This window comes from Trachypithecus francoisi, unplaced genomic scaffold, assembly GCF_009764315.1.
Source record: "Trachypithecus francoisi isolate TF-2019V2 unplaced genomic scaffold, Tfra_2.0 Lachesis_group8, whole genome shotgun sequence".
Taxonomy (NCBI): Eukaryota; Metazoa; Chordata; class Mammalia; order Primates; family Cercopithecidae; genus Trachypithecus; species Trachypithecus francoisi.
In genome coordinates this window covers 98,186,226-98,213,934 of record NW_022681473.1, presented here as the reverse complement: position 1 = coordinate 98,213,934, position 27,709 = coordinate 98,186,226, and the positions used below count along the sequence as shown (strand labels likewise).

The window sequence follows — 27,709 nt, the reverse complement described above, 5'->3', positions numbered from 1 at the left end:
GCCCTGCTTTCTTTACAGAGCATATCAGGCATCTATTTCCTCCACCTACTAACCAAGGCAGGAGGCAAATGGCTTTTAATGACAACTGGGTTCACCAGGACACTAGGCAAATATTTATTAAGAGAAACCTCAGGTAGGCATTGTAGCTCACGCCTGTAATCCCAGCACTTTGGGAGGATGGGGCAGATTGCTTGAGCCCAGGAAATCCATATCTGGGCAACATGGCAAAACCCTGTCTCAAAAAATTCTTTTGAATGAGCTGGGCATGATGGTGTTGCACCTGTGGGAGGATGAGGTGGGAGGAACACCTGAGCCTGAGGAGGTCAAGGCTGCAGGGAGCTAACTGCACCACTGTACACCAGACTGGGGGACAGAGTGAGACCCTGTCTCAACAGAAAAGGAAAAGAAAAAGAAAAAGAAAAGAGAAAAGGAAAGAAAAACCTCTCTGGCTGACTGGCTCTTTTGCTCGTACCTGTAATCCGAGCACTTTGGGAGGCCTATACAGGAAGATCCCTGGAGCTCAGGAGTAGAGACCAGTCTGGGCAATATGGTGAGATCCCATCCCTATAAAAAATTAGCCAGGCCTAGTGTGGTATGTGCCCGTAGTTTCAGCCACTCAGGAGGCTGAAGTGGGAGGATCGCTTGAGCCTGGGAGATGAAGACTGAAGTGAGCCATGATCATGCAACTGCACTCCAGCTTGTGTGAGAGTTAAACCTCCTCTCAAAAAAAAACAAAAACAAAAAACAAAACCTCTCTTTTTACTAGAAAGATGCCTAGTATCCTCTTTCTACCTTCCAGCAGTCTAACATTCCCCTCCTCTAATCCACTGAAAAATGACTGATCACAATTTATCCTGAGCTGCCACTTCCTTTTAGAAGTTTTATTTAACATACATCACCTCCAGATTATGGTAATTGTTCAATCATTTATTTTCATAGAACATGAAAGATTCTACCATTTACATGTATCATAAAGTTTTACAGTTACTGATTAGTCCACTATTCCCTCTCCCATTCCTTCCCATGACCAACAGAGACACCCCTGAAATTCGTTTTCTCCCTAGGCTGTGTCAAATGCAACCACCTCTCTAGGACAGTACACTGAAGTAGGGGAAGGCCGCTCTAAGGTTCATGTCCCTCTTAGATGTGCCTTTCAAGAGGGCAATTTCTATCAACCCAATGAAAAATTGACAAGTTCTTAATGAGGTTCTCATTTATACTTAACTAGACATATTAAAAAGAATTCTCTGGTTATATATCTTAACCACATTCACTAACAATATTCACATCTTTGTATCACATCCATATTCCTCGCCAAACATGATCCTGACTCTGTGCTTTCACACTGGCTGTTCCCTCTAGAAGGAACTCTTCTAAATATGTATATGACTTGCTCCCTTGCTTCATTCTGGTCTTACCTCAAATACCATCTCCTCAGAGGCATTCCCTCACTATTTTATCAAAAATAAGCCAGGTGCAGTGGCTCACGCCTATAATCCCAGCACTTTGGGAGGCTGAGGCAGGCAGATCACTTGAGGTCAGGTGTTCGAAACTGGCCTGGCCAATATGGTGAAACTCCGTCTCTACTACAACTGCAAAAATTAGCCGAGCTTGGTGGTGGGCACCTGTAATCCCAGCTACTCGGGAGGCTGAGACAGGAAAATTGCCTGAACCCAGTAGGTGGAGGTTGCAGTGAGCCAAGATCATGCCATTGCACTCCAGCCTGGGCAAGCGAGCAAGACCCTGTCTCAAAATAAATAAATAAATAAATAAATAAAATAATAATAATAATAATAATAATCATAGTACTGAGCACTCTACTCTCTCCTTTACCCTGGTTGTTTTCTTCATAGTACCTATCACAACTTGAGCTACAGTATGTATTTAACTGTTTATGTTTATTGTCTCTCTTCCCAACAGAAATGTAAATTACACAAGGGCAGGAGCTGTCTGCCTAGTTCATCATTATCTACATAGAATTAGGAAATATTAAATTCTTGTTCAATGAATAAATTTATTTCCCATAGACTTAATTATTCCTGTTATGGTTATGGTTTCAATGAACAAGATGTCACTGGCACAAATGCCCCTCATCCATGGCCATCTCACAAGCAGACTATAAATACACTGAAAATGGAAGTAATAACTTTTATGTGTAAAAGCCAAAAATAGATTGACGGCTTGAGAGTACCTCTGCTCACATATTTTTCAAATATTCCTCAGTAACTATAGAACTTTATTTCAAACCCCCTTGCCTAGCACTGAAGGCCCTTTATAATCTGACCCGACTTCCCTTTTACTCCTATCCCTCTTGTTGTTTTCCTGTATTCTGGGTTTCTATGCTGCAACAATCCCAAGGAACACTATTCATACAGAATATCTAACACAGCATGCAGCCCTCCTTACACTGCAGCCAAACTGATCTAGCCTAGATTCCTGCCAAATTTTCTCCGAATTACCACCTACAAAAAGTTTACCCATTATTCAAAATCCAACTCCAACACTTTCTTCATAAAATTTTCACTGATCATCCCACCAGAAATTATTTCCTCAATCTGTGAGGGAGCATAGAGCAATTGGTAACACATCTGAAACCTTTGCCTTACAGTAAATCATTAGTAACTTTTAATCTCCTTCAGTACATGGCAAATTCCCAAAGAGCATGGACATTGTTCTATATATCTTTGCATTCTCCATGGTGCCTTGCACACGGGTGTCAATAAAGTTATTTTAATAATGAATAAATTCTACAGACACTTTTTATTGTTGTTGTTTTATAGAAACAGGGTCTTGCTATATTGCCCAGGTTGGCCCCAAGTAATCCTCTCACCTCATCCTCCCAAAGTGCTGGGATTACAGGCATGAGCCATCACACCCGGCCTCTATACACACTCTGAATCACTGCTTTACATTTCCATTTTCTTTCCTCTTAAAGGATAAACAAAACTTCCACTGAGAGAAGAAAAGTAGTATGAATCATATTTCAGTTTAATGTTTGATTTCTCTTGTGGTTCGGTTATACACTACTGCCTTCTTGTGACTCCATCTCACTAGATCCAATTAGAAAGGGACAGAATGAGAGTTAAGAGTTAGTTATTAGGCAGAAAATGACCTCTGGCATGCTAGTGAGCCAACAAGTAACCAGCCAGGTAGGGGTGTGTGCACACACATGTATGAGAGAGAGACAGACAAGAGACACAGAGAGAGGATACTAGTTGTTATCAGGAGAAGACCCAGCTGGAAAGATCTCAAATAATTTAAATCATCAAAGGTATCTGAACAGGAAAGTGATATGGTGAGAACTGCATTTTGATCTAGAGCTCAGATCAGAGCTAAGAGATAAAAATAGTGAAATCATGGGAGTTAAGACTGTCCCAGAAAAAAAAATACAAAGATAGAAAAGGGCTGAAGATAAAATCCTGGAAAATAATTCTATTGGGGACAAGGGAGGGAAGTCAGTGAAAAACAAAGGTGATTTGAGAGACAGCAGACCAAGAAGGGAATGTCATAAAAACCAAAAGAGAAGCAGACGAAAAGAGCAATAATGCCAGAAAAGAGGATAAACATTATCAGAGAAGAATCTCATTTGAGGCCGGGCGCGGTGGCTCAAGCCTGTAATCCCAGCACTTTGGGAGGCCGAGACGGGCGGATCACGAGGTCAGGAGATCGAGACCATCCTGGCTAACACGGCGAAACCCCGTCTCTACTAAAAACACAAAAACTAGCCGGGCGAGGTGGCGGCGCCTGTAGTCCCAGCTACTCGGGAGGCTGAGGCAGGAGAATGGCGTAAACCCGGGAGGCGGAGCTTGCAGTGAGCTGAGATCTGGCCACTGCACTCCAGTCCGGGCAACAGAGCGAGACTCCGCCTCAAAAAAAAAAAAAAAAAAAAAAAAAAAAAAGAATCTCATTTGATAATCAGGAGGTTGCTAATGCTTTTACGACTGACAGGTTCTATACAACTGGGTAGGAGAGAAGAGTGAGCCATATTACAGTAAGTTAAAGGGCTAAGAATTATAAAGGCAGCAAATGGGGGCTGCTTTTCCAAGAACTGTGACAGTGAGAAATGGACAAAAGTTTGAGTTAGAGGCAGAGTAAAAGTTCATATGATGAGGAAGCAGAGTTCAGGGGCTCACGCCTGTAATCCCAATACTTTGGGTGGCCAAGGCAGGTGGATCACTTGAGGTCAAGAGTTTGAGACCACCCTGGCCAACATGGTAAAATCACGTCTCTACTAAAAATTCAAGAATTAGCTGGGTGTGCTGCTGTGTGCCTGTAATCCCAGCTACTCAGGAGGCTGACGCAGGAGAATTGTTTGAATCCGGGAGGCGGAGGTTGCAGGGAGTGGAGATCCCACCATTGCACTCCAGCCTGGGCAACAAGAGTGAAACTCTTGTCTCTAAAAAAAAAAAATTTATATGAGGCAACACATGAACTTTCTTATAGGCATAGGAGTGAGAAAAACGGGAAACTGAAAAAAAAAAAAAAAAAGAGGGGACATACCACCAAGTCCTGGGGGGAAGATGAGGACTGAACAAGAACAAGCAGGAGACAATTTGGGAGGTAGCATGGAACAGAGGAGAATACAGGAGAAACAAGAAAAATGTGTGGTATCGACCAAGGAAGTTAAAGGCACTTCAAAGAGCTGGGTAAAGTAATGTGCTAAGAATTAAGAGGGGAGCCGGGTGCAGTGGCTCACGCCTGTAATCCCAGTACTTTGGGAGGTCGACGCGGGCAGATCATGAGGTCAGGAGATTGAGACCATCCTGGCTAACACAGTGAAACCCCATCTCTACTAAAAATACAAAAATTAGTCAGGCATGGTGGTGGGTGCCTGTAGTTTCAGCTACTCGGGAGCCTGAGGCAGAAGAATGGCATGAACCCAGGAGGCTGCAGTGAGCCGAGATAGCACCACTGCACTCCAGCCTGGGCGACAAAGCGAGAGTCTTGTCTCAAAAAAAAAAAAGGCGGGGGGGGCGTTGTGAGGCTCAGCAAAAAAAGGTTTAAACAATTGCTGTTTGGAGTAGAACAATGAACTGGAAATGAAAAAAATGAGCACTAAGGGCCAAGATGATAATTGCAAAAGGAAAGGAACAATCACAATTACACGTTCAAAGTAATCTAAAACAGAAGACAAAATTATAATATCAGGCCGGGCGCGGTGGCTCAAGTCTGTAATCCCAGCACTTTGGGAGGCCAAGACGGGCGGATCACGAGGTCAGGAGATCAAGACCATCCTGGCTAACACGGCGAAACCCGGTCTCTACTAAAAATACAAAAAACTAGCTGGGCGAGGTGGCGGCGCCTGTAGTCCCAGCTACTCGGGAGGCTGAGGCAGGAGAATGGCGTGAACCCGGGAGGCGGAGCTTGCAGTGAGCTGAGATCCGGCCACTGCACTCCAGCCTGGGTGACAGAGCGAGACTCCGTCTCAAAAAAAAAAAAAAAAAAAATTATGATATCCCTACAAACGTTCTACAGACACACTTTCTAAGGAAAAACAACAAAGATAAAGTAGTTATATGGAAAGGTTTTCAGAAATATAAACCCCTAAGCAGCTGATAACTGTATATGTCAAAATGTGCTACACAAATCTTTACATAGCTGAAAGACTTCTAAGATCCAGCAATAGTCCACTTGCTTTAAACAGAAAATAAAATTATTAGAGTCAAATTCCAATATTAAAAAAGAAAAGCAGCCTGACATGGTGGCTCACGCCAATAATGCCAGCACTTTGGAAGACAGAGGCAGGTGGATCATGAGGTCAAGAGATGGAGACCATCCTGGCCAACATGGTGAAACCGTTTCTACTAAAAATACAAAAATTAGCTGGATGTGGTGGCGCATGCCTGTAGTCCACCCCCTACCAGCTACTCGGGAGGCTGAGGCAGGAGAATCACTTGAACCTGGGAGGTGGAGGTTGTAATGAACCAAGATCGCGCCACTGAACTCCAGCCTGGCAACAGAGCAAGACTCCATCTTAAACAAACAAACAAAAAAATTAAAAAGAAAGAAAAGCTGGTGATTTTTATGACATTGGCTTCTAACTTCTAAGTTACACATCAAGAAAGTTTTGAGCTATGTGTGATGGCTCAAGCCTGTAATCCCAGCACTTTGGGAAGCCAAGGCTGGCAGATGGCTTGAGCCTAGGAGTTCAAGACCAGCCTGGACAACACGGGGAAACCTCGTTTCCGTAAAAAATTAGCCAGGTATGCTGGTGCACACTAGGACATGCTGGTCCCAGCTAGGAGGCTGAGGTGGGAGAATCACCTGAGCCCGGGAAGTTCAGGCTGCAGTGAACCGTCATTGTGCCACTGCACTCCAGCCTTGGCATCGGAGTAAGACTCTGTCCCTTGTCTCCAAGAAAAAAAAAAGAAGAAAGTTTTGAATCTTTCAAAACATATTAGCTATCCTTTTGAACTCTGTGTCCTCCACAAATTCAATAAACTTAACTTTATTCAGCTTACTGATAAAGTAAGTAAGGACATATACTTTCAGCACAACACTAAAGGCCTCCTTCAAGGACTGATTTATTATCCTTCATTATCATTCATTACCTGAACTATACCTTCAGGTATAGTTGTTTGACTGATAATGAATCAAATTCTAATAGTAGTCTCATCAAGCCCACACTTCTCCATTTTGACCATGGGACCTAATTTTGTCAAAAATGCTCTGGTGAAATCTAACTGTACAATGTCAAAGGCATTTTTCTAATGAACCAAGTTATTAATCCCATCAAAAATGGGTATGAGGCTAATTTAGCCACTCCCCAGCCAGTTCTGTCTCTATTCAAGGTAGCACCAGCCTTGAATTTAAATAATCCTACAAATTATGTTACAGAACTACCCTGCAGAGGTCTCACTACATTTCTCCCAAAGACAAACTTCAGTCTTCCCACTTGATGATTAGTTACTTTTTAATGTACAAATAGTCATCCATCCTCATCCTCGGTCTCACCTTCCAGTTTCAGTGACACGTGGTAAACCATGATCTGAAAATATTAGACAAAAAAAATTCCAGAAAGAAACAATGGGTTTTAAATTGCACATTCTGAGCACTGTGTTGAAATCTCCCACAGTCTGGCTCCATCCAGTATATCCATGTTGTATACCTTACTCTCCCATTAGTCACTTAGTAGCCCTCTTAGTAATCAGATCAGAAAAAACAGTATATATAAGGTTTGGTACTGTTCATGGTTTCAAGCATCCACAGGGGTCTTGGAATATATTCCCTGGAGGTAAGTGGGGGATGGTGGGTAGTGGGTAGCAGGGGCTACTATATAAGGCAATCCCTCATCACCTCCCAATGAGGATAGAGAAAGATTTTCTGGCCCACTTGAATACATAAACTTTTAGATATATATAGATAAAGGAATCAAATGTTCATTTATAATGTCTATTACATTATACATCTTTAAAATCATCTACTATATAAAATAATATTCATTTAGAAATTCAGCTTTTTCCCTTAATAAACATTTCATAAGACAATGTCATTGAATTTTTCCCAATGTATCATTGGCATCTGTCTTCATGTTCACCAGAGTGAGTCACTTACTAGATTTTTTTTTCAAAGTATTATCACCTTCCCTTTATTTGTAAATGTTCAAGTTAAAACACTTTTTAAATTCTTGTGAGCTTTTAAACCTAAACGCTGAGTACCCGTTTTCTGTATATTCAGGCAGTTTTTCCATTCACAGGTCTGTGCTGTGGCTGTAGATTCAGAATTTCCACAAGGTAAGTACTTAACTAATTTGAACCAAAGTCGCCTCCACAGGTAAGTACTTAACTAATATGGACCAAAGTAGCTTCTCCAAACAATCCTTTGTGAGGTTTTGTAAGGAGTAGAACAGTGACTTACTTTTCTGAGAGTTATTTTTGGGGAGAAAAAGACCTTGCTTTACATCCAGGTAATCAACAAGTCAAAATTTCACAGAATCAGGGACAAAATTACTTCTTTTTTTTTTTTTTTTTTGAGGCGGTGTCTCGCTCTGTCGCCCGGACTGGAGTGCAGTGGCCGGATCTCAGCTCACTGCAAGCTCCGCCTCCCGGGTTCACGCCATTCTCCTGCCTCAGCCTCCCGAGCAGCTGGGACTATAGGCGCCGCCACCTCGCCCAGCTAGTTTTTTGTATTTTTAGTAGAGACGGGGTTTCACCGTGTTAGCCAGGATGGTCTCGATCTCCTGACCTCGTGATCCGCCCGTCTCGGCCTCCCAAAGTGCTGGGATTACAGGCTTGAGCCACCGCGCCCGGCCAAAATTACTTCTTAAACACATTTCAATGAATAGCATAGATACTGTTTATGTAACCGTACAGATGCAACAGGAGTCTTCAGAAATTAAACAAATTGTCTTTCCTTTTTTTTTTTTTTTTCCATTCAGTCTCACAGAGCAGTGGCGTGATCATAGTTAACTATAACCTCTAACTCAGAATTATCAATAGCACCTATATTGTAGGAACACTGTGAAGATTAATGTATCTAAAACAACCCTCCCACCTTGGCTTCTCAAAGAGCTGAGATTACAGGAGTGAGCCACTGTGCCCAGTCCACAAATTTTCTTTCTGAAGTAAAGCATGGGAATTTTGCTATACCATTATAAAAGAGAAAAGCAGAGTGGGATGGGTTACTCAATTCCCCTGAATTAGTTTTCTTAAAGAAAAAGGGGGAGTAGTTCTAGTAATTTATTGTATTATACTAATTAAGTGCCAGGCACGGTTTTAAGCATTATAGATACATTAACTAATTTAATCTTCACAATGGTCCTATGATACAGATGCTACTGATACTGCTGTCCTACTCATAAGGAAACTTGCCCAAAGTCAGACAGCTTTTAAGTGGTGGCTATTCAGGGAGTCTAATTCTAGGGCCCCTCTCCCTTTCAAAAGGTGATATATACAGTACTCCCACCTCTTAGTAAAATTTGTTCTTCATTTTATGAGGCAGTCCCATCTGTTAGACAATCAAATATCAGTGGTCTAAAGAAGATAGGATGGTTAGGTTCCCACACATTTTCTTTCGTATTATTTTCTAGTATTCATCCACATTGCCTGAAGGCATGAGAGGTCTGAGGAAGAGGTGGTTCATCCTTTGTATTAGGCTGGTGCAAAAGTAACTGCGGTTTTTGCCATTAATATTATGTTCCCTGAGCTAATCAATACCCCCATTTCTGTCGTACTTTAAGGCAAATGATTAACTACTACAGACGCATACACAGAACAGACTAGTTCCAAGTCTTCCTCATTCTTCTCCAAACTTTTTAACTGGTGGAGAATCTGCCCCTGTGGGCCTAGATCTCCCTTGCTATATAAAACTAACTTTAAACATTGTCTTTGACAAGGTAACTTTCCTGCGCCCTAAAACGATGGTATCGCTTCATCAGTTGTCATCTGGTTGTGCCCCGTAACGGGGGTGGGGGTTAGGAAGCAGTTTCCTAAGAAAAAGGAAAAAGTTGAACTCAAGAATGGGAGAATTAGGAGGGAAGGTGTAACACGCAGGAAAGGGAGGAAGGGGGGCGGAGTGGGAGGCACTGCTGGTCTGACTTGGAATTTCGTGCAGAGAGAACGAGAACAGAAATGGAAGAACTGGGGGGTCGAGTCACTGAAACCTGTTAGGCAGCATTTTCTTGGTTTTTCCTTTGATGCGCCTTAGACACTGCTTTACAAAAAACTGAGACCTAACAGTACTAACGGCCCACCCGGTCAGGACACCGCACGACCATTCATCTCCCGCTCCCAGCCAGAGCTGGTCCCTTGAAAGCATCGCTCCCTGCCAGCGCTCAGTCAGGCTTTTCTCCCAGCGGCCAGTCGGCGGGAGGGACCACCAGAGCCTGTCGACCCCAAGGCCACAGACCCGCGTTCCGGTCCTCGCCGGCTGCCACCGCGGCTTCCCTGCCAGTGGACAACCCCTGAACACTCCCACATTTCGCAGCTGAACCTGAACCATGCCTTTCCAGAAGAGCAGAACCCAGCGGCCACACAGTAAAATCCAAGCTGCAGTGAGGGTCTTACCTTTAACAGATTAGACGTCGCCATGTTCCTTCAACTTGGACTCTCGCGAGACGACGCGAGAATTTGTGGCGCTCCCGGCCAGGCCTTGACCGGAGGCCGGAGTTCCCACCAGGGCCCAGGGCCCGCCGGCCCGCACCGGGGTGTGACGGGCGCGGGGGCGGCGTGCCGACAGCGCTGACCTCGTCCCAAGCACCAGGAGCTTCCTCACTCTTGTCCCCTACATGGTCACCAGAGCTTCCCCACGCGAAAGACCTCATGCACGCGCTCCGGAAGACGGGAACGGCGAATGCTGCCGAGAAGGTAACGGGAGCCGACCTGACTTGGAAGAGGAAGCATCGACTCCACGAGCCTCCCCGACTCCCTCCGGTTAGCCTTTGTGGTTGCACCCTCCGCGGCCACCCGCAACGAATTTAGGTCGGCTTAGGCCCGGCAGCTCAGGTTCCGCGGCCGCGTCACGTGACACGAGGGCGGGGACGCGCTCGGGAGCGAGCGTGGGAGCCTGGAAGCCTCGGTGGGTCCCAAGGCCGCAACGAGGCCAGGACCGCGCCCTCTGCTGGCGGGACCTGGCGTTTTCCCGCACTCCTCCCCAAATCCCGGACTCGGTGTTAAGGGAGTTGCATTGTCGTGAAATGCTTAAAACAGCTGTCTTCAATAATTGGTGCATAGAATGCGCCCAGTAAATATGTGTTGAGTGCGCAAGCGTGTTGACTCTTAATATTTATATTCAAGAATGTCTGGCACTTAGATAAAATATTGTTAAGCGCTTTGGGAGGCCGAAGGGGGGAGGATCACTTGAGGCCAGTTCAAGACCCTCATCTTTACAAAAAAGTTTGGGGAAAAAAAAAAAGATTGTTTAGGTAATGAATATTAATCTTTGATTTTCTGAAGGCACATTATCCTAGAAGATCCTGAACTATAAGCCCGCAGGTTTTACCCCTTCAGACCACAAACCACTGGCCAATAAGAGAATATAATTTACATGTAGAACCTACAGGATACCTGGTATTGTATTATGCACGTTTACAAACAGCCTTCATACGGCCATAATGTGTAGAAATAAGTAAGAGCTCTTGACTAAAAGCAGAGAAGAGGGATGCACCTACTTAAAGAATCCAGTCAAGTAGTTAATACTTGTTTGAGCACTTGTATGTACTAGGCACAGGAAATACAGGATTAAATAAAAGAGAAGACCTCTGCCCTCTTAGAGTTTATGGCCTAATAAAGTAGCCAAATGTTAAGCATGGTTACACAGGTCAAATATCACTTAGTGGGAGTTGTGATAAATACTGCAAAGAGGCCGGGCGCAGTGGCTCACGCCTATAATCCCAGCGCTTTGGGAGGCCAAGGCAAACACCTCTGGTCTGGAGTTCGAGACCAGCCTGGCCAACATGATGAAACCCTGTCTCTACTAAAAATACAAAAATTAGCGGGGCGTGGTGGCGGGCACCCGTAATCCGAGCTACTCGGCAGACTGAGGCAGGAGAATCGCTTGAACCCTGAAGATGGAGATTGCAGTGAGCCAAGATCGCGCTATTGCACTCTAGCCTGGGCAACAGAGTGAGACTCCATCTCAAAAAAAAAAAAATAAATAAATACAAAGAAGACAAAAAACTGCAAACAAAAAAATACAGTGTGCACTTGAGAGCGTAGGAGGGGAAAGGAAACTAGTATCCTAATCTCCACCCTTTGCTTATGAAAGGAACTTTATAACTGAACCTTAAGACACTTTTGAGAGTCTGATTTGAACATCCCACTGTCAACCAAAGTGTTCCAATTTTCCTAACTCACTTGTTCTGGAAACACCACTGCTACAACTCTGGCTTCAATAAGTTATCCGTTCCATTGACACCACCACTTGTTATCTGCCATCTCCTTCTGTTGTCACTCTTTCTCATCCAATTTAGAATCGGCCCACTGTTATAAAAATGTTTAAATATTTAAAATGCTTAAATATTTATTTCTTAAAAATAGCGCAGGCACATAATACAAAATTCAGAAGGTGCTAAAAATAATACAATCAAAAGTAGGCCTTTCACTTTCTGGGGTGATGTCATGTTCTATATTGTGGTAGGAACTTCAGTTATTCAGGTGTATGCACTTGTCAAAACTCAGCCAGTATACCTTAAAATTTATGCATTTCAGCCAGGCACAGTGGCCCAGGCCTGTAATCCCAGCACTTTGGGAGGCGAAGGCAGGCAGATCACTTGAGCCCAGGGGTTCGAGACCAACCTGTGCAACGTAGCTGTTAAAAAAAATTTTTTTTAAACTTATGCATTTAATTCAAAAGAGAAAATAGTAAACAAAATTTGAGTTTAATGCTATCCATACTGAAGAATTTAGGAGTAAGCAAATCTATGTTTATAATTTACTTGGAAATGTTTCAAAAAATAAGATGAACTGATGGTTGGGTAGAAACATTGATAAAGCGGGCTGAGTGCGGTGGCTCACGCCTGTAATCCCAGTGCTTTGGGAGGCCAAGGCCGGTGGATCACCTGAGATCAAGAGTTCAAGACCAGCCTGGCCAACATGGTGAAACCTCGTCTTTACTAAAAATATAAAAAATTAGCTGGGCATGCTGGCAGATGCCTATAATCCCAGCTACTTGGGAGGCTGAGGCAGGAGAATCACTTGAACCCGGGAGGCAGAGGTTGCAGTGAGCCAAGATCGCGCCACTGCACTTCAGCCTGGGCAACAAGAGCGAAACTCTGTCTCAAAATATATATATACACACCTATATAGATAGATAGATAGAGCAAGTATAATAAAATGTTAATGATAGAGTCTAGGTGGTGGATATGCTAGTGTTCCCTGTGTAAAACCAGCTCATTTATGTGTTTAAAATTTTTCATAATTAAATATTTGGGGACAATTTTTTAAAAATAGGCCTGTCTTCCTCCACCGTCCCACAGGCATCTGTTTCTTCTCATAGACAACGGTTACATTTCTTATGAATTCCTAGGACATTCTGTGCATGTATAAGCATTCGTATATGTATTATTTTTTCTCTCCCCACAAATCATGGTATACTACTTGTATTCTTTTTTTTTTTTTTTTTTTTTTTTTTGAGACGGAGTCTCCCTGTGTCGCCCAGGATGGAGTGCAGTGGCGTGATCTTGGCTCACTGCAAGCTCCGCCTCCCGGGTTCCCGCCATTCTCCCGCCTCAGCCTCCGAGTAGCTGGGACTACAGGCGCCCGCCACCGCGCCCGGCTAGTTTTTTGTATTTTTAGTAGAGACGGGGTTTCACCGTGTTAGCCAGGAGGGTCTTGATCTCCTGACCTCGTGATCCGCCCGCCTCGGCCTCCCAGAGTGCTGGGATTACAGGCTTGAGCCACCACGCCCGGCCGGTATACTACTTGTATTCTTGAACATACTTGTTTTCACTCAGCAGTGTGATATAAATTACTGAAAAAAATATTTTTTTTCACACTTTCTTTTCTTCTTTTTGAGACAGAGTCTTGCTCTGTCGCCCAGGCTAGAGTGAGGTGGCATGATTTCCACTCACTGCAACCCCCACCTCCCAGGTTCAAGTGATTCTCACGCCTCAGCGGCCTGAATAGCTGGAATTACAGACGTGAGCCACGACGCCTAGCTAATTTTTATATAGAAACGGGGTTTTACCATATTGGCCAGGCTGGTCTCGAATTCCGGGCCTCAAGCAATCCTCCCACCTCAGCCCTCCTAAAGTGCTGGGATTACAGTTGTGAGCCACCATACCTCACCTTTGACCTTAAAAGTCAAAGCTTTTAAGTTGTAAGAGGGGCTTTGTGAAATTATGTTGGCAAGTAGAAATGAGCATATGTTTCTTCTTATATTTGTATAAGACATATAAAAAGCAACCGTTCCTTCTTATATTTCATAGCCTCTTACGTGATTAATTACATAGGAAAATGCTCAGAATATAATAGGTAAAAATATAGGATGCAAAATTCCACATATGTGCCATAATTCCAACTTTGTAAAGAAAGCTACAGTTTTATTTCCTACTCTGAATAGTGGATAAACTGGAAAAAATATTCAAAATGTTACCAGTGTTTGTGAGTAGTAGAAAATGGGATAATTTTACTTTTATTTATTTAAAATATTTTTAAAAATCACCTGCTGACTGGGCGTGGTGGCTCACACCTATAATCCCAGCACTTTGGGAGGCCAAGGTGGGAGGATCACCTGAGGTCGGGAGTTCGAGACCAGCCTGACCAACATGGAGAAATCCCTCCTCCACTAAAAATACAAAATTAGCCAGGCATGGTGGTGCATGTCTGTAATCCCGGCTACTTGGGAGGCTGAGGCAGGAGAATCACTTGAACCCAGGAGGGGAGGTTGTGGTCAGCCGAGATCACACCATTGCATTCCAGCCTGGGCAATAAAAAGCGAAATTCTGTCAAAAAAAAAAAAAAAATCATCTGCTAATTTAAGAAAATTTAGCCATCGCCGGGCGCGGTGGCTCAAGCCTGTAATCCCAGCACTTTGGGAGGCCGAGGCGGGCGGATCACAAGGTCAGGAGATCGAGACCATCCTGGCTAACACGGTGAAACCCTGTCTCTACTAAAAAATACAAAAAACTAGCCGGGCGAGGTGGCGGGCGCCTGTAGTCCCAGCTACTCGGGAGGCTGAGGCAGGAGAATGGCGTGAACCCGGGAGGCGGAGCTTGCAGTGAGCTGAGATCTGGCCACTGCACTCCAGCTTGGGTAACAGAGCGAGACTCCATCTCAAAAAAAAAAAAAAAAAAGAAAATTTAGCCATCATGTTAAACCAGAATATCTTACAAAATGAAAATTCTCTATAATATTTTCTCTCCCACCTCCTAAAATATCTGCTTTTAACCGTTTGTTTTATTCTTCTCATTTGTTTTCTATGTATGCAGTAAAACATATGTAAAGGAGTTTCTCAAATGTGGCTGATCATTTACATCTAAATAACTTGGGGTGCTTATTTTAAAAGCAGATTTCTAGGCTCTGCCCTCTGAAGATTCTGAGTCTACAGGTCAGGAGTGAGGCCCCAAATCTACCTTTTCCCTAAGCATCCCAGGTGACTTTTCTTGTGCACCAATGGCCAAGAATTCTTGTGCATCAATGGCCCAGAATTTATCATAGAATGCTGAAGAGTTTGTGCTTTAGAACCAAACAGATCCTGCCATTTATGAGCTATGAGACATTGGGTACATTACTTAACCCTGCTGAGTCACAGTTTCCTTGTCTGTATCTGTAATATAATGTATTACAGTGGCTTGCACCTGTAATCCCAGCACTTTGGGAGGCCAAGGCAGGCAGATCACCTGAGGTCAGGAGTTCAAGACCAGCCTGGCCAACACGGTGGAACTCCATCTCTACTAAAAATACAAAAATTAGCTGGGCGTGGTGGTGGGCACCTGTAATCCCAGCTACTGGGGAGGCTGGGGCAGGAGAATTGCTTGAACCCGGGAGTCGGAGGTTGCAGTGAGCTGAGATTGTACCACTGCACTCCAGCCTGGGTGAGAGGGCAGGACTCCATCTCAAAAAAAAGAAAAAGAAAAAAAATGTATTATACATGTAAGCACCCAGTAAATGTAGTAAAAAGAAGACCTAACACATACAATGCTTATGATCATATGTCAGGCACAGTTCTATGCACTTTACATAGATGAATACATTTGATGTAGGAATTTAATTCCTCCTTATAGAGACTTTAAGTATGTTTTGTTTGTTTGTTTGTTTGTTTCTTTTGAGACTGTTTTGCTCTTGTTGCCCAGGCTGGAGTGTAATGGCGTGATCTTGGCTCACCGCAACCTCTGCCTCCCGAGTTCAAGTGATTCTCCTGCCTCAGCCTCCTGAGAAGCTGGGATTATAGGCATTTGTCACCACGCCTGGTTACTTTTGTATTTTTAGTAGAGATGGGGTTTCTCCATGTTGGTCAGGCTGGTCTCGAACGACCTCAGATGATCCACCCGCCTCAGCCTCCCTGAGTGCTGAGATTATAGGCGTGAGCCACAACGCCCAGCCTTAAATATCTTTTAAACTTCACACCTGAGAAGAAGAGTCAGGTAGTTGATGTGAATGATCCATCATTTAGAAGGGGGAAAATGATGATGGAAAGGATACAAAGGAGAAAATTTGTCCAAACCATGTTCTTGGTAAGGAAAGAGGATGGCACTTAGGGCACTCATATGGAGAGGTGCACCTTGCTTAGCACCATGGACAGTCACACCTACCAGTAGGATAGACACGAGACAGTAGATGGGCTCTTGGAAGTGAAGGTTCTCTTCCGATTGCTTCTCTTCTCTAATTGAAGTTGGAAGCCAGGTCATCAGCTGATAGTGAGGATGATGTGAGGTTTAAGAAGAAAGAAGAGAAGAAGATGGGAAATTCTTATCTATGATGGTGGGAGAGGAAAGAGAAATGTATAATGATTTCTGGGCAGCCCTAAGTGCCAACTTGAGACTAGTTATCCCAAATTTTAATTGAGATCTCTCAGCATGGCTAAGGAAACTAACATTCACCAGGGTTAATTAATGTGCCCAAGGTCTCACAGCTCCTAAGTGGCAGGACTTGTTTGATTCAAAAGACATATTCAGCCACTCGGGTGCAGGCGTAGAATTGGATGTAACCAAAGTTGGGGTTTTGCTGAGAGAGAATGATGGAGGGCGTTGACCGTATATACAAGAGAGTGAGTATGATGATCGACCCTTGGATTTAAGCTGAATTAGGAGGGCAAAGAACAGTGAAGAGACAGTAGGATCAAAGTACTGTACATTCACATTGGAGTTTAAGGATTGTCAGAGTCAAGATACAAGAGGTACTAGGCTGAAAATATAGGAAGTGATACTTGGAGAATGAAATTGAGCTTAGGTTATTGGGAGCATTACGGGTAGTGGCAAGGGCTACACTCTGATTAAGAGGGAGAGAGTAGTTGGCTGGGTGCGGTGGCTCATACCTGTAATCCCAGCACTTTATGAGGGCAAGGAGGGCGGATCTCTTGAGGCCAGGAGTTGGAGACCAGCCTGGCTGTCATGGTGAAACTCTGTCTCTACTAAAAATACAAAAATTAGCTGGGCATGGTGGCGCACACCTGTAATCCCAGCTACTCAGGAGGCTGAGGCAGGAGAATCACTTGAAACCAGGAGGTGGAGGTTGCAGTGAGCGGAGATCACACCATTGCCCACTGACTGGGAAATAGAGTGAGACTGTGTCTCAAAAAAAAAAAGAGAGCAAGAGAGAGAGTAGTTGAGGTGGAGAACAGAATCATTGGGAGAGTGGAGGTTAAGAAATGTAGAAGCCAGGCATACCTGATGCTTTTGGTGTTCGGTCACATCCTCTTGACCTATTTCTGATTTCATCAGTGGCTATGAAATTTCTATGTGAGCTCAGATGCCCCCAATACTTTCCCACGTGAAAAGAGCAGTTCTCCTTTCTGCTTGCACCTCGAGGTCTTCTCTGAAGGTCCAGGAGCCTGCTAGGTCCACAGACAACTGCAGCAAAGCATAAGGAAGACAATGCTTCCGGGAGCAACCGGCAACCAGGAGAGTCAGCAGCCACTGGGTGTGTGTCCCAACCTCTGTTCCGTTGGTGGACAATTTTATGGGGCACTCAGGATGCTTCCCAGAGGTCTCAGTGGACTCGAGTCCCCTTTGTTCATGGTGGTGACCTTGATGGCACACTTTACAGAGGTTTTTCCTCCTTCCTTATCTTACTCTCTGTACTTTCTCATTCTTGCTTCTTGGGTTATCTCCCAAAGAAATCACTTGTATCCCAAGTCCTTGTTTCAGACTTGCTTTCAGGAGAAACCTTACTAAACACCGGGGTACTAATAATCGTTTTTTTTTTTTTAGACAGGGTCTTGCTCTGTCGCCCAGGCTGGAATGCAGAGGCGCAATCTTGGCTCACTGCAACCTCTGCCTCCCAAGTTCAAGCAATTCTCTTGCCTCACCCTCCCAAGTAACTAATAATGTTTTATATAGATGTTGAAATCACTAAGAATGACCACAGGAATAATGCTGGAGAGAATGATACTGGAGTCAAGATCTAAATTCATTAAGGAATGAGGGTATATGACCTGGGAAGTCAGTACATGACGGAAAAGGAGCGTTAATGCATGAGTAGCTGACTGACACGAGACTCAGACCTGAGTGTTTTTGGGGAATGGAGAGAATGGTCTAGAGGTGGCAGTGGGAGCAAAGAGGACCTATGCATGAACTGCAGGCCCACTGGTACATCAGCCATCTTGTGAGAGAGATGCAGAAAAAGCAGCGACTTCAAGAGGGAACCGAGTTTCACTTCGAATAAAAAAGTAAATGGACTCCTTTGCTGCAGTTGTAAGTGCAGGAGCTGGGGAGGGACACTTTTATCCCAAGTCCACAGGATTCTTGGGAATTCTCCTAATCCTTGCTGGAAAGGGCAGGGAACCCAGGGAGAGCATGGGTTTATTTGGGGTACTGAAAATTCTGGGGAACAAATTGTAGGGACTAATTTGGAGCTGTTCTTCTCTAACTGTTGTATAGTCTCTTATCCTTTCAAGATTCATCTGTTAACCAATCGTTAACTAGGGCCGAAAGCTTATGCCTCGATTACACTTGGTATTAATATTTTCTATAAATATTGATATATTATTTAATTTAAAGATGAATTAAATAATATGGGGTTTGGCTGGGCATGGTGGCTTATGCCTGTAATTCCAACACATTAGAAGGCCAAGAATGGAGGATCGCTTGAGTTTGGGAATTCGAGACCAGCCTGAGCAATATGGTGAAACCGTATCTCTACAAAAAACACAAAAATTAGCCAGGCGTGGTGGTGCATGCCTGTAGTCTCAGCTACTGAGGAGGCTGAGGTGGGAGGATCACTTAAATCCAGGAGATCGAGGATGCAGTAAGCCGAGATTGTGCCATTGCACTCCAGCCTGGGTGACATAGCGAGAACCTATCTCAAAATAAAAATAAAAATAAAGTATGGGGCTTATACTATTCTATTTATATAACAACCCCAATTACTGAAAAATAGCAAAAGTGTCTAAAAAATTTAAATATTGCAAAACCACATCCTCATGCACCACCAGAGTTATCAATTCTTGAAAAAAACAGTGCTTAGGTATATGGTTTTTGGAAAAAATTGATTTTTTTTTTTTTTTTGAGACAGAGTTTCACTCTTGTTGCCCACGCTGGAGTGCAATGGTGCGATCTCGGCTCACTGCAACCTCTGCCTCCCGGGTTTAAGCGATTCTCCAGCCTCAGCCTCCCAAGTAGCTGGGATTACAGGCGTGTGCCACCACGCCTGGCTAATTTTATATTTTTAGTACAGATGGGGTTTCGCCACGTTGGCTAGGCTGGTTTCAAACCCCTGACCTCAGGTGATCTGCCTGCCTCAGTCTCCCAAAGTGCTGGGATTATAGGCAGGAGCCACCACAGCTGACCACAAATGGATAGTTTAACCAACCTGATGGGCTGACCAACTTGCATGCTGTGGATTTGCTTAAGGTCCAGTTATCTTCCACTGTATTAGCTAGTGTCGTTGACGAATGTAACTGGGACTAGATGCAGGTCTTCCAAATTGTGATCCAGGGCTCTTCCTGCCTGAAGGATGGTTTCAGAGAATAAAATCAAAGAAAACAGAGACAAAAATGCTCAGGGCATGTTTCTCTTGTCCTGTGAGGTGGAGCCTTCACTTCTGAACCTTCACCTTTCCTGAGGCTGCCTCTGCCCCTGGTTCCTCTGTGCCCCTGTCTACAACTGGGGACTCGCTCCCACGATGTACCCTGACTCTCCACGTGGGACAGGTGGTTAACCTGAGATGGTTCTAGGTTTTCTGATGTTTTTACTGGACTTGTTTGCTTATCCTCTAGACCTGTTTGCTCCAATGACCAAGTCAAGCTCACCTCTTCTCTTTTCCTCAGCCAGTAAATAGATTCTTCAGCCGCTGGAAACTTTCCTTGGAAAGAATGCAAGTCTGAGGTTTTCAACTCCAGGCTCCCTAACCTCCCACTTTGGTGCCCCCTCAGTGGCCATTGTTGGGTTTGCAGCAGCTGGGATGGGGAGTGCTCAAAACTCTATTTCAACAGCTACCCCCAGTGGAATGTCAGTTAACTACAGTGGCAAGAGCTACCTGAGATCAGGTCGACTTGGCTTAAGGAGAATTTCAGACAGATCCTCAAAAAAACACACGTACACAACACACATACACCAACACTTCTGATACTTTTTTTAATATCCATAATTGTTCACTTTTTAAATACCAGAAAAGACAAACAATGTATGTTGTCTAAGTGGCACTAAGTAGAAGAAACAAAAATGAGCAGCTGTTGGAGAATTATGACACTTTTTATTAATGCTATCATTTGGGAGATTTCATCTAACTAGAAATTTATTTTTTAATTCTATAATACTTTTTATTCACGCTACTGTTACTTAAAAGCCTTATCTAACTTATTTTTATTTTTTCATTTTATTTATTTATTTATTTATTTATTTTGAGATGGAGTCTCACTCTGTCGCCCAGACTGGATTGCAATGGTGCAATTTCTGTTTACTGCAACCTCCGCCTCCTGAGTTCAAGTGATTCTCCTGCCCCAGCCTCCTGAGTAGCTGGGATTACAGGCGCGCCACCACTCCCAGCTGACTTTTGTATTTTTCATAGAGATGGGGTTTCACCATACTGGTCAGGCTGGTCTTGAGCTCCTGACCTCGTGATCTGCCTGCCTCAGCCTCCCAAAGTGCTGGGATTACAGGTATGAGCCATCGCACCTGGCATAACTTATTTTTAAATATGCTCAGTTCAGACAATTAACAAGATAAAAATGAACCATATGAAAATAAGATCTTAGAAATAAATTTACAGATTACTTTTTTTTTTTTTTTTTTTTTTTTTTTTGAGACGGAGTCTCGCTCTGTCGCCCAAGCTGGAGTGCAGTGGCCGGATCTCAGCTCACTGCAAGCTCCGCCTCCCGGTTCACGCCATTCTCCTGCCTCAGCCTCCCGAGTAGCTGGGACTACAGGCGCCCGCCACCTCGCCTGGCTAGTTTTTTGTACTTTTTAGTAGAGACGGGGTTTCACTGTGTTAGCCAGGATGGTCTCGATCTCCTGACCTTGTGATCCGCCCGCCTCGGCCTCCCAAAGTGCTGGGATTACAGGCTTGAGCCACCGCGCCCGGCCACAGATTTACTTTAAGTGAAATTCAATTTCTTAATTGATTCATATCTGAAGTAAATTGTCAGAGTGTTTTTGCTGTGCCAAAGCAATCTAATAGTTATAAAGGATGTACTGTGCTATATTTTTGCTTAGTAAACTACTTATTACTCGTAAAATTAAAATACTGCAAAACTTCACAAGTCTAGGCAATGAGGTCACATCAATTGTCTTTTCTTTTTTTGAGATAGAGTCTTGGTCTGTTGCCCAGGCTAGAATGCAGCTGTGCGATCTCAGCTCACTGCAACCTCTGCCTCCAGGGTTCAAGCGATTCTTGTGCCTCATCTCCCGAGTAGCTGGGATTACAGGCGTGTGCCACCACGCCAAGCTAATTTTTGTATTTTTAGTAGAGACGGGGTTCCACCATGTTGGCCTGGCTGGTCTCGAACTCCTGACCTCAAGTGATCCACCCGCCTCGGCCTCCCAAACTGCTGGGATTACAGGTGTGAGCCACTGTTCCTGGCCCACATCAACATTAATACCTAAATTTTGCTGCTCCTTTCACTAGCCTTCACTTCCCCCATCACTTTTAAATTTTTTTTATTTTGTTAGTCTCCAAGGCATCCTTCAAAATGCTCAGGATCAGTTCCGCTTATGTTCTTCCGCTCCACTGAGCTCCATAATTCAGTCAGCTATCTAAAATATGTTGGTGATTTCAGAGAATATAATTAGAAATGCTGGCCGGGCGCGGTTCACGCCTGTAATCCCAGCACTTTGGGAGGCCGAGGCGGGAGGATCACAAGGTCAGGAAGGAGATCAAGACCACGGTGAAACCCTGTCTCTACTAAAAATACAAAAAAAAATTAGCCGAGCGCGGTGGCCGGAGCCTCTAGTTGCAGCTACTCAGGAGGCTGAGGCAGGAGAATGGCCTGAATCCAGGAGGCGGAGTTTGCAGTGAGTCGAAATCGCGCCACTGCACTCCAGCCTGGGCTACACAGAGAGACTCCGTCTCAAAAAATAAAAATAAAAATAATTAGAAATGCTAACTATGAGCCAATTGAGAATATGCATAAGGGAACAAACAGGGCTTAAAATATTTACATTGTGGTAGTAAAGCTATATTGTAGAATGCATCTTGAAAGGTCAAGTGGGCCGGGCGCGGTGGCTCAAGCCTGTAATCCCAGCACTTTGGGAGGCCGAGACGGGCGGATCACGAGGTCAGGAGATCAAGACCATCCTGGCGAACACTGTGAAACCCCGTCTCTACTAAAAAATACAAAAAACTAGCCGGGCGAGGTGGCGGGCGTCTGTAGTCCCAGCTACTCGGGAGGCTGAGGCAGGAGAATGGCGTGAACCCGGGAGGCGGAGCTTGCAGTGAGCTGAGATCCGGCCACTGCACTCCAGCCCCGGCGACAGAGCAAGACTCCGTCTCAAAAAAAAAAAAAAAAAAAAAAAAAAAAAAAAGAAAGGTCAAGTGGTCTTTTTTTTTTGAGAGAGGGTCTGGCTTTGTTGCCCAGGCCGGAGTGCATTTGCAGGGATCACAGCTGACTGTAACCTCAGCTTCCTGGGCTCAATCTTTCCTCCCACCCCAGCCCCCTGAGCGGCCTGGCTAATTTTTTGCTTTTTTTTGTAGAGATAGGGTTTCACCATGTGGCCCAGGCTTGTCTCAAATTCCTGGACTCAAGTTCTCCACCACCTTTGCTTCCCGAAGTGCTGAGATTACAGGAGTGAGCCACTACACCAGGCCCCAGGTGGTCATTTTTCCCTCTCTTCTGTTTGAATAGAACTTGTGCATTCTGTCATAGGTGGGGTGACTGGAGAACCACAGACTTCCCTTCAATTCCTGAAACTTAGAAGGGACGATAGCCTGAATCTTCCCACTAGGTATACACAATCAGCTCAGACTAACAGGAACAGCCTATTACATTCACCTCTAATATGAAATTAATTCTGCCAAATTAATCTGCATATTCAATAAAATTTCAATAAAATACTTCATTTCTTAAACAGAAACTTGACAAAACAATTGAAAAGGTGTTAGGGAGATAAAATGTGGAAGAACATACTAAGATATGGGCTTAAAAAAATGTTGAAGAAGGCCGGGCTTGATGGCTCATGCCTGTAATCCCAGCACTTTGGTAGGCCGAGGCGGGAGGATCACATGCCCAGACGAGCCTGGGCAATGTGGTGAAACCCCATCTATACAAAAAATACAAAAAATTTAGCCAGACAGATTGGTGGGTGCCTGTGGTCCCAGCTACTTGGGGGGCTGAGGCCAGAGGATTACTGGAGCCCAGGAGGTGGAGGTTGCAGTGAGCCTAGATCATGCCTCTGTGTACTCCAACCTGAGTGACAGGGCAAGATCCTGTTTCCAAAATAAATAAATAAATAAATAATACATTTAGTGACTTAAAATAATACAAACTTATTCTCTTATAGTTCTGGAGGTCAGAAGGCTAAAATCAAGGTGTCAGCAGGACTGCACTCTTTCTAAAGGTTTCAGGAAAGAATGTGTTCCTGGCCTTGTCCAGCCTCTGGAAGCTGCCCAAATTCCTTGGTTGGTGACTCCTTTCTCCATCTTCAGAGCCAGCAGTGTAGCGTCTTCTGTCTTTGACTCTGACTCTGCTCCCCTTTACTTCCATTCACACGTGGCCTTTTTTTTTTTTTTTTTTTTTTTTTACTTTAACCTTCATGCGTTCCTCTTATAAGGACCCTTGTGATTATATTGTGGCCACGTGGAAAAGGTTAAACTCCCCATCCCAAGATCCTTAACTTGATCACATCTGCAAAGTCTCTTTTGCTATGTAAGGTAACATGTTCACAAATTCTAGAAATTAGGATGCGGTCATCTTTAGGGGGCCATTGTTTGTCTTCGACACATACCAGCAACTCATAGTCACTCTTATTTCATGTATACTCCAACCCACTTGTAATCTATAGCATAGCATTTCATTCATAAACATTTTAGTATGTATTTCTAAAGGATAAGAGCTCTGTAGAAAAATAATACCATTATGACACCTAAAAACTAACAATAATGTTTTAATATCATTGTTTAGTATTCTAGTTTCCCTGACTGTCACATCATTCCTTTTTTTTTTTTTTCTTTTTTTCTTTTTGGAGATAGAGTCTTGCTCGGTTGCCCAGGCTGGAGTGGAGTGGTGTGATCATAGCTCACTGCAGCCCCAACTTCCTAGGCTCAAGTGATCCACTTGCCTCAGCCTCCTAAGTAGCTAGGACTACAGGCACATTCCACCACTCCCAGTTAATTTTTGTATTTTTTGTGGAGATGGGGATCTCACTACGTTGCCCAGGCTGAACTCCTGGACTCAAGCAACGTTCCCACCTTGGCCTCCCAAAGTGCTGGGATTACAGGCGTGAGCCACCATGCCCAGCCACATAAATCTTTTTTATGGTTGAATCAGGAACATATGATCAATACAATATATGTGGTTGATGTATCCCTTAAGTCTTTCTAATTCATAATCTTCTAAGATGGACACTGAGATACCCCACCCCGATCATCCCTCTGTCAAAGACTTATTGCCCCAAATTCTGGGAATGCTGTTGACAGGCAACCTTCAGCTAGAGTTTCCTCAGGGATTGCCTCAGTGGCAGAGAGCCACGTTACCCAAGGCCACACCCTTTCTGTGTGATAAGAAAGCCAAACAGCCTTATTGCTGATATGGAGGAAGTTTTAGAGGTCTGGATACAAGATCGAAGCAACCATAACATTCCCTTAAGCCAAAGCCTAATCCAGAGCAAGGCCCTAACACTCTTCAGTTTTATGAAGGCTGAGAGGAAGCTGCAAAAAAAAAAGTTTGAAGCTAGCATAGTTGGGTTCATGAGGTTTAAGGAAAGAAGCTGTCTCTGGTTATATAGGCCGGGCGCGGTGGCTCAAGCCTGTAATCCTAGCACTTTGGGAGGCCGAGACGGGCGGATCACGAGGTCAGGAGATGGAGACCATCCTGACTAACACGGTGAAACCCCGTCTCTACTAAAAACTACAAAAAAAACTAGCCGGGCGAGGTGGCGGCGCCTGTAGTCCCAGCTACTCGGGAGGCTGAGGCAGGAGAATGGCGTGAACCCGGGAGGCGGAGCTTGCAGTGAGCTGAGATCCGGCCACAGCACTCCAGCCTGGGTGACAGCGCGAGACTCCGTCTCAAAAAAAAAAAAAAAAAAAAAAAAAAAAGAAGCTGTCTCTGGTTATATAAAAGTGCAGGGTGAAGTGGCAAGTGCTGATGTAGAAGCTGCAGCAAGATATCTAGAAGATCCAGCTAAGATGACTAATGAAGGTGACTGTGATAAACAATAGAGTTTCAGTGTAGACAAAACAGCCTTCTTTTGGAAGAAGTTGGCATTTAGAACTTTCATAGCTAGAGAGAAGTCAATGCCTGGCTTCAAAGCTTCCAAGGACAGACTGACTTTCCTGTTAGAAGCTAACATTGCTGGTGATTTTAAGTTGAAGTCAGTACTTATTTACCTTTCAGAAAATCCAAGCAGCCTTAAGAATTATGTTACATTGGCTGGGCACGGTGGCTTACGCCTATAATCCCAGCACTTTGGTGAGGTTGCAGTGAGCTGAGATCGGGTCACTGCACTCCAGCCTGGGCCACAGAGTGAGACTCCATCTCAAAAAAAAAAAAAAAAAAAAAAAAATTATGTTAAATCTACTCGGCCTGTGCTCTCGAAATGGAACAATAAAGCCTAGATGAAGCACATCTGTTTATGGCGTTCTTTACTCTTTTAAGCCCATTGTCGAGACCCACTGCTCAGAAAAAAAGATTTCCTTCAAAATACTGTGGTTCATCAAAAATGCTTCAAGGGTTCTGACAGAGATGAACAAAGACATGAATGTTGTTTTCATGCCTGCTAGCTCACATCCATTCTGCAGCCCATGGATCAAGGAGTCATTTTGACTTTCAAGTCTTATTATTTAAGAAATACATTTCCTAAAGCTGTAACTGCCATAGATGGCAATTCCTCTGACGGATCTTGGCAGAATAAATCAAAAACCTTCTGGAAAGGATTCACCAATCTAGATGCCATTAAGGACATTTGTGATTCATGGCAGGAGGTCAAAATAGCAACATTAACAGGAGTTTGAAAGAGGTTGATTCCAGCCCTCATGGATGACTTTGAGGGTTTCAAGCCTTCAGTGGAGGAAGTAACTGCGGATGTGGTGGAAAAAACAAGAGAACTACAATTAGAAGTGGAGCCTGAAGATGGGACTGAATTGCTGCAATCGCATCATCAAACTTGAATGCGTGAGTTGCTTCTCATGGATGAGCAGAGAAAAGCGGTTTCTTGAGATGGAATCTACTCCTGGTGAAGATGCTGAATCCTTCATTGTTGAAATGACAATGAAGGATTTAGAATATCATATAAACTTAGTTAATAAAACAGCAGCAGGGTTTGAGAAGATTGACTCTGATTTTGAAAGACGTTCAACCGTGGATAAAATGCTATCAAACAACATGGCATGCTACAGAGAACTCTTTCATGAAAGGAAGAGTCAATTGATGCAGCAAACTTCTTTATTGTCTTATTTTAAGAAATTGCCACAGCCACCCCAACCTTCAACAATCACCACTGTGATCAGTCAGCAGCCATCAACTTCCAGGCGAGACCCTCCGCCAACCAAAAAAACTATGATTTGCTGAAGGGTTAGTTTCATTAGCATTTTTTTCACAATAAAGTATTTGAGATTAAGGTATGTACACTATTTTTTCAAACATAGTGCTATTGCACACTCCATAGACTACAGTATAGTATAAAGATAACTTTTATATATACAGTAGGAAACAAACAAAAAATTATGTTACAGAAGGCGCAGGATTGGAAAACAAAAAACAAAAAAAGGCTGGACTCAGTGGCTCACGCTATAATCCTAGCACTTTGGGAGGAAAGATGGGCAGAGCACTTGAGCCCAGGAGTTTGAGACTAGCCTGGGTAATTTGACGAAACTTTACCTCTACAAAAAATACAAAAATTCGCCAGGCTTGGTGGCACTTGCCTGTAGTCCCAGCTACTTGGTAGGCTGAAGTGGGAGGATCGCTTGAGCCTGAGAGGTTGAGGCTGCAGTGAGCCAAGTCTAGCACCACTGCATTCCAGCCTGGGTAACAGCTCAAGACCCTGCCTCAAAAGCAAAAACAAAAACAAAAACAAGAAAAAAAGGCCAGGTGCGGTGGCTCACGCATTTAATCCCAGCACTTTGGGAGGCCAAGGCAGGCGGACCACTTGAGGTCAGGAGTTCTAAACCAGTCTGGCCAACATGGTGAAACTCCATCTCTACTAAAAATACAAAAATTAGCCAGTGGTCCCAGCTATTCTGGAGGCTGAGATAGGAGAATTGCTTGAACGCGGGAAGCAGAGGTTGCAGTGAGCCGAGACTGTGCCATTGGGTTCCAGCCTGGGCAACAGAGCAAGACTTCATCTAAAAAAAAAAAAAAATTGTGACCCACTTTATTCCAACAATCTTGAACTGAACCTGCAATATCTCTGAGGTGTGCCTGTATAAGCCAGTTAAGAATGTGCTGAGCTTGATAAGGGAGGAAAGAGACTGTATTCCAAAAAGAGCTATAAGACTGCCAATATGGCCGGGCGTGGTGGCTCAAG

At 44.0% G+C, this 27,709-nt stretch overlaps 1 protein-coding gene across 1 annotated transcript in view; it reads right to left on the bottom strand.

The window, feature by feature from the left end:
• The window catches only part of CUL5 (cullin 5), a 107,539-nt gene extending 96,846 nt beyond the window's left edge, over nucleotides 1–10,693 (bottom strand). The window contains 2 exon segments of the mRNA XM_033207648.1: nucleotides 10,005–10,031; nucleotides 10,034–10,693. Coding sequence (XP_033063539.1) covers nucleotides 10,005–10,031; nucleotides 10,034–10,261 — 255 coding nt within the window. The 5' untranslated portion in view covers nucleotides 10,262–10,693.
• Between the last annotated feature and the right edge of the window lie 17,016 nt (nucleotides 10,694–27,709).